The sequence below is a fragment of the Bos taurus genome, chromosome 26 (genome assembly GCF_002263795.3).
Source record: "Bos taurus isolate L1 Dominette 01449 registration number 42190680 breed Hereford chromosome 26, ARS-UCD2.0, whole genome shotgun sequence".
Lineage (NCBI taxonomy): Eukaryota > Metazoa > Chordata > Mammalia > Artiodactyla > Bovidae > Bos > Bos taurus.
The window spans coordinates 39,269,320-39,276,472 of NC_037353.1; the positions used below are offsets into that span (position 1 = coordinate 39,269,320).

Genomic DNA, 7,153 nt, shown 5'->3' on the forward strand with positions numbered 1-7,153 from the left:
CCAATACCTCACTGTCTTGATTACTGTAGCCTGACAGAAAATCTTGAAGTCAGGTAGTGTGAGTACTCCAACTCTGTTCTTCAGTACTAGCTGGCTATGTAACACCTTTTGTCTTTCCATACAAACTTCAGAATTGCTTGTAGATACCTACAAAATAGCTCACTGGGATCTCACTGAACCTTTATAACAAGTTTGGAAGAACTGACAACAGCATTTAGTCTTCCAATCCATGAGCACAAAGTATCTCTCCACTTATTTATCCCAATCTAAACACGAGAAATAAACTGAGACAAATCCCAGCTAAGAGACAAAATACCTGACAACCAATACTCCTCAAACTGTCAAGGCCACCAACAAATCTAAGAAACTGCCACAACCAAGAGGAGCCTAAGGAGACAACGAAATGTAATGTACCTTGGGTGGGATCCTGAAATACACAGGAGACATTACAGAAAGCTGAGAACAATGTATGGACTTTTCTTAATAATAATGTATCAGCATTGATTCATTAGTTGTAACAAACATACCACACAGATCTAAGATATTTATTAACAGGAGAATCTGTGTGTGGTGTGACCCTCTGTACTATCTTTGCAATAATTCTGTAAATCTCAAACTTCTAAAATTAAAAGTTTATTTTTTAATTGAGAAAAAAATTTTTGAATGTAGAGCAAACAACTGTATACTCTTTTAAAAATTCACTGCCTAAATCTGATGGCATTCTGTATGTAGCAATATTTCAAAATCTGTTCCAACCTCAGATTTTGGGTATACTGCTTGTTTTGAAAAGCAAAAGCTCCTCTATTACATTTCTGACCAAAGTTAAAATTTATCATATTTTTTTCTTTTTTTTTTTTAAACTTAATACACTTAACAGACTACGGGTGGTTCTTTTCTGGTTATGTTTAACTTAAAGCTAAGTACCAAATTTCACACACACAAAAATTTCTCCACTGAAAATTTGACAATAATTTGGCAGAACACTAGTTTACGCTATAAAAAAGTTAAAACACATCTGTTTTTTAAAATCAATGTTCATTTTTCTTAAAAAAAAAAAAAAAATCGTTGACAATTGTTTTAGGCATTGACCTAACAATGTACAGCATTATCTAAGATATAACTATTCTAGGGCAAACACAGACCAAAACGTCTCCTATCTGAAGGATTTACTTAGTAACTCATTTCTTCTTCCAATCATCACATCTCTCAGGAATGCTGCCTCTGAACATTCCTTCCTCCAGGAAAACTATAAACAATATTTCTATTCTAGTATATTTTTAAAACTTTATACAGGAGAAATCACAAAACACATTGAAGTCAGTATCTTTTAACACAATATCCTAAGTCATCCCATATTATACCAAACCAAACTCCTCACATGCAAATAAATATAAACCCCTCTTCAATACTTCAATAATCTCAATATCATATCTGCCAATATGGGGGCAAGGCCATTCTCACTTGGGTCAATTTTATTACACCCCTCCCAATCAAAGATGTAACACTGAATACAACTAGATACTTTGCTGGAATAAGCCTTTTCTGTTTCAAGGAAAGGACCTACTTATCATCTTCCTGGAGCATGCACACACAGTTATTTTAAAATTTAACAATATATTAGTGTTTTTTCACAACTATTTAACAGAAAAAGCTTCCATCAGCCAAAAATTGGGGAGTAAATGTTTTTACGTTTATCCTTTACATTAAGGGTATCACAGCAGCCCACCAAAATAATTTATTATATCCAATTCCCAATCTTACACTGAGGATTTAAAACCCATACTACTGTATATAAGCACTATCAATATGTTGCAAAATAGGCACCAAGAGTTAAATTTAAGAGCTGGCCCCAGTATGATGTGGTGACAAAATAACAAACTAGCCAAAAATAATTCCCAATCTCTTATTTTTAAATGACTGTGGTAACAATGTCACTTAAAAAAAATAGTAAGTCTTGTTTAGTGATAGAACTGAAAGTACTTTTCATTTCCTCAATAGCTAGTCAAATTAAGATTCCAAATCCAATACTTTCAAATTCCAAAACAATCATCTAATTAGGGGGAAAAAAACAAGTTTTTGAGGCTGTGCGAGAGAAAACTATCACACACTAAAAGCTGTACTGCAATCTTTAAAGAAACGTTCATTTCCAGATTGATATCATCTTAAAAATAAAATCTGGAATTACAAACTATTCCTAGGAGGGTAGGCATTCTTAAAGACACAGTGAGTGATCTATGTATCTACCTATAGTAAAGTTTAGGTCAGCCCTTCAATTTTACTAGGTTATTTGTGTAACAGATCAAGTAGATAAGCTATAATGTTACATAATTTGTGGGCTTAATAACAACTTTATTTTTAAGACACTGGTTGTAGAGTGTAAGTTAAAAGGCCATTATACAGTCAGAAGCAACAGAGCTGGCACTATCATCAATATGAACTGGAAAGGGGGCTTTTTCTGAATGATTCTGGGGTATGCAAATTTCTTGCCGGTAACTGCTGGGACTCATTTTCCAGAATGCTTGTTTTCCAACTGCTTCCAAAACTACTGCTCTGACAAACCATTCTACACCTAAATTAGGATACTCTAATGCTGCTGCTGCTAAGTCACTTCAGTCGTGTCTGACTCTGTACGACCCCACAGACGGCAGCCCACCAGGCTCCTCCATCCATGGGATTTTCCAGGCAAGAGTACTGGAGTGGGGTGCCACTGCCTTCTCCTAGGATACTCTAATGGATGGGATCTAAATGTGATTTGATTTGATATTACAAATGTTATAGATAAATGAGATTATTCCCATTAAAAATAAAATGTGCTCTGATTACCCTACTTATAAAATTTTGTCAACAGTGTCATATGCCATCCACATTCTGCTCATTGATACTAAAACAGGATCTAAGATGAAAGGTACAGAAATTATACTACTTGAAAGGGAAGGCCTCTCTACCATACCAGCACTCATCTAACAGCTTTTTAAAAGGTCTTTTACAAAAACTACACTAACAAATTGAAGACCCCATCCCCATGTCTTTCTCATCTTGCCTACTTGAATTTCTGACATTTTCACAAATTGCTCTTCATGAATCAAATCTATTTCAACTTAGAAATTGTGAAAAAAGATTTAAGATGTTAACATACATTACTTCTAATTTTAAAGTTACTGAAATATTAAGTTCATATAGATTCAAAAGGGAGGAGTGAAGGATACAAGGCTTGAACACATCAATATGTAGTATTTAGGCCATGGAGATTACAGTGCTTCAGCCAATTAACATGGAAAAAAATGTATTGGTAAAGCATTCAAAGGGCTGTAAAACACATCTATAGTAGTAATTTCACCCAAGTCATATGTATACCACAATATGTAATTCTCTTAAGTTTCAAAACATTTAAGAAATAATGCTTTCCCTAAATTTGCTAGTTTATTTTGTAGGATTAAATTTCCATCTCAATCTTATTTTCTTTCCTATAAATTAATCAGCACGTGTAAACTTCCTGCCTGTTCAAACTATTTACATGGAGGATCAGAGTGAGTGATTAGATCAAAGTTGTAGTTTCCATTGTTTTTTGGAACAGTTACTCTATTCCACAGAATGCGGCATTATCCTATTCCACAGACGGTTACTTATCCCCGAAATTGTTAACTTACAGTAAAAATAACAAGCATACGACAAACAGCTCTCTGGCCCTGACAGATTATCAGTGGTATCAACTGTACGCACTGACTGAAACTGACCTTTTCCTAAGAGGATTTTCAAACGAACTAACAAAATAAGCTTCATAAGTATAAAAGGGTTAACAGACACGGTACATCGATCCACAACAGGGGTTAAGACCCAAAACTCGTTTGGCTTGAGGAAGCGTGAAAATGAAAGAGCAATGGACGCTCTAACACTTATAAACCCTAAATAATAATCTATTGAAAGACCAGAGAATACATTTGCACCCCCTGTAATGGCAACGTAATAAATGCCTCTTGAACAGATCAGGACACACACAAGTTTTCCCAACAGTGCCGCCGACTCAAGCACACATATGGAAATAATCCCAAGCAGCAGCGCAATAGTGGGGGCGGGGGGAGAGAACCACGATGGATCTTGAAGTTCAGAGACCTTGGTGTTAGGCTTCTAGCTCAACAACTCACTCCCAGAGTGACCTTGGGCAAACCAGTCTTCCTAGGCCTCACTTTCCTAATCTTTGAAACTTCAAGTCCCTCTTATAGTATTAACTCTGTCCCAACTTCCTTGAGACTCGGAGTAGGCTTCGCAACAGCCAATAATCAATGCCGAAAGAAAAAAAAATTTTTTAAATAGGGAACGAGTTAAAGGGGTCCGAGTCCCCGAAGCGAAGAAGAGGGGTCGGAAGGGGAAGTGTCCTGACCCGGCAAAGCGCGGCGCTGGATTCGGGGGCGCGGAGGCGTCCGCAGGAGGGCCCGGAGGTGGGCCTGCCAAGCCTCCCGGCCCGGCGGGAGGTGGAGCCGAGGTTCTCGCGTGCATTGTCCCCGGGAGGGAGCCATGTTTCCTCCTCCCCGGCACTCCCAGATGGCGGCCGGGGGCGCGGGGCCGAAGCGCACAAGGTCCCGTGGTCTGGAGTGAGGGGGTGCCCAGCAGAGGCGAGGAGAGAGAGGAGCTCGGGCCCGCGTCGGCCTGTCTCCGGAGCCGCGACGCCGCCACCCTGCCCCCCGAGACTCACCGGGAGGCGGCGGGAGGAAGGCGAGCCCCGCAGAGAGACGGTTCCCGGCTCCGCGCCTCCCACCCTCCCCGCTCTACCTCCCATGTCAGTTGGAGCGAGAAGGTATACCATACCCAACCCCCGGCTGGGTCGGCGGCGGGCAGGCTGCAGGGGCCTCCCGTGCAGCCACAGTCGGGCGGCCGCACACCGCGCACCAGGCCCGGGCCCCCTCGACCTCCGAGGCCTCGGGCCGCCCCAGTCCAGCGCGCTCCGATCCCCTCCTCACCGTTGGCGCGCTTGAGGGCATTTTCCGGCCTCTGGAAATAGGCCGGCATCTTGGCGGCAGGCTCAGTTCACCCGGCGTCAGCGAATCCTCGGGGTCCCGGGCCGGGAGAGGAGACGAAGGGGAACCAACGCGAGGCTCCACGCGCCTCGCCAGCAGTCGCCCGCGCCCAGCCGGCCAGAGACGGAAAGGAAGGAGCCACGTGACCCGCCCTGCGCGGCGGCGCCGCCGCCGCTTAGGCCCCGGATGTAGGGGGCGGGCCTCCGGGCGCGCCCCGCCCCTCCCGCGCGCAAGCGCGTTGGCGTCACGGGCGCCGGCTGACGTGGCGGCGGTGCTCGGCTGACGAGCGCTCGGGTTCCACCTCTGGATTCTGCAAGACGTACGTTGGGGAGCAGATTCTCAGGCCCCTAGCTCCTCGAGTGAGAATAGGGTTGAGAAACACGCAGTTTGGGTCATAACTACTGTCTGGCGAGAAAGCGCAGTCTTCCTCTAATAAGATTTATGCGGAGTCCTGCAAAGTTAGAATCAGGTCTCATTCGCCTCAGTTCGGTTCCGTTCAGTCAGCTGAGTCGTGTCCGACTCTTTGCGACCCCATGGACTACAGCACGCCAGGTCTCCCTGTCCATCACCAACTCCCCGGAGCTTGCTCAAACTCATCTCCATCGAGTAGGTGATGCCGTCCAACCATCTCGTCTGTCGTTCCCTTCTCCTCCCGCCTTCAATCTTTCCCAGCATCAGGGTCTTTTCCAATGAGTCAGTTTTTGGCATCAGGTGGCCAAAGTATTGGAGTTTCATTCGCCTAGGGAAGAGAATGATCTGACTTGGAAGTGAAAATTAAGTCGCTCAGTCCTGTCCGACTCTCTGCGACCCCATGAATTGTAGCCGGCCAGGCTTCTCTCCTTGGAATTCTCCAGGCAAGAATACTGACTTGGCTGAGTTAAAATACCGAATTTAAAAAATAAATAAATAAATAAAATAAAATACCGAATTTATTCGCTTATCACAAATGCAGAGAATATATAATTAGGCCAAGGATTTTCACCTCTAGTGGAGACCTGTCACATGACGGACTAGCATGGGGAGGAGAGTTGCAATAAGTAACTAAGCAACTACGCAGGCTTTTTTCACATCTAGATAAAATTCTAAAGTTGGTGACACAGAGAGTACCTGGGCCCTCAGAAAGGGCTCGTTTTGAGCCAAGACCTCAAGGTTGGGGATATACTGGAGACAGCAGTCTGGCGTGGGGAGAAAAGACATGCAGCAGACCAGACCCTCAAAATATTTGAAAATACATGGGAGTGTCGTCGCCTTTATGTTGAGCATATACTGCACACAAACCTAAGAAAAGTGTTAATGAAAAAATTCTGTAACAGGCCCTTCGCTACAGGTCTTCTATTTTTGATGAACAACTTTAATGTTCAAACATTATACCTAGAACTTGAAAGCCATTTAAACTTAATCTAATTATTCAAAATGAGTTCTAGGACTTGCCAGGCAGTGGTCCAATGGTTAAGACTACGCACTTCCACTGCCAGGGCATGGGTTCCATCCCTGGTCAGGGAAACAGAAAATCCTGCATGCCCTGCAGCTTGACCAAAAAAAATAAGTTCAGAAGAAAAATTCAGAAAGCAGCAGTGGAATAAATTGTTGCAAATTTATTACACATTTTGTAATAATGAGAGGTAAAGAATCTGCCTACAATAGAGGAGACCACCTGTAATGCAGGAGATGTGGGTTTGATTCCTGGGTGGAGAAGACCACCTGGAGAAGGAAATAGCAAATCATTCCAGGATTCTTGCCTGAGAAATCCCATGGACAGAGGAATCTGGCAGGCTGCAGTCCATGGGGTCACAAGAGTCGGACACAGAATTAGTGACTAAACTCACCACCACAATAATAGATGGGATGTGTAAATTAATGACAGTACCGCATTAATGAATGAGAAAACTACAGTATATACACACAAAAAGCATTTCCCCCTCATTCCTTCTGTCTCAGCAGAGGTTTTTCTATTTAAGTTTATCACTAGAAAGAATATTTGGGAAATGCAGACATAGACAAAAAATAAATCACGAATTCTAAAAAAAAAAAAAAATTCTTTACTTTAAAATTCATTTCAGAGAATTCTTCTTCCAAATGATTAGATCACCCTGAGCTTACACCTCAAAAAATAAGAGCAGAGTTGAGCAGTAGTTATTAAA

At 42.6% G+C, this 7,153-nt stretch overlaps 1 protein-coding gene across 1 annotated transcript in view; it reads right to left on the bottom strand.

Moving 5' to 3' along the window:
• Nucleotides 1-5,143, bottom strand: part of EIF3A (eukaryotic translation initiation factor 3 subunit A) — a 31,097-nt gene extending 25,954 nt beyond the window's left edge. The window contains exon 1 of the mRNA NM_001206314.1: nt 4,956-5,143. Within this exon, the coding sequence (NP_001193243.1) occupies nt 4,956-5,004 (49 nt within the window). The 5' untranslated portion in view covers nt 5,005-5,143. The remainder of the gene's footprint in view (nt 1-4,955) is intronic.
• Nucleotides 5,144-7,153: the final 2,010 nt, after the last annotated feature.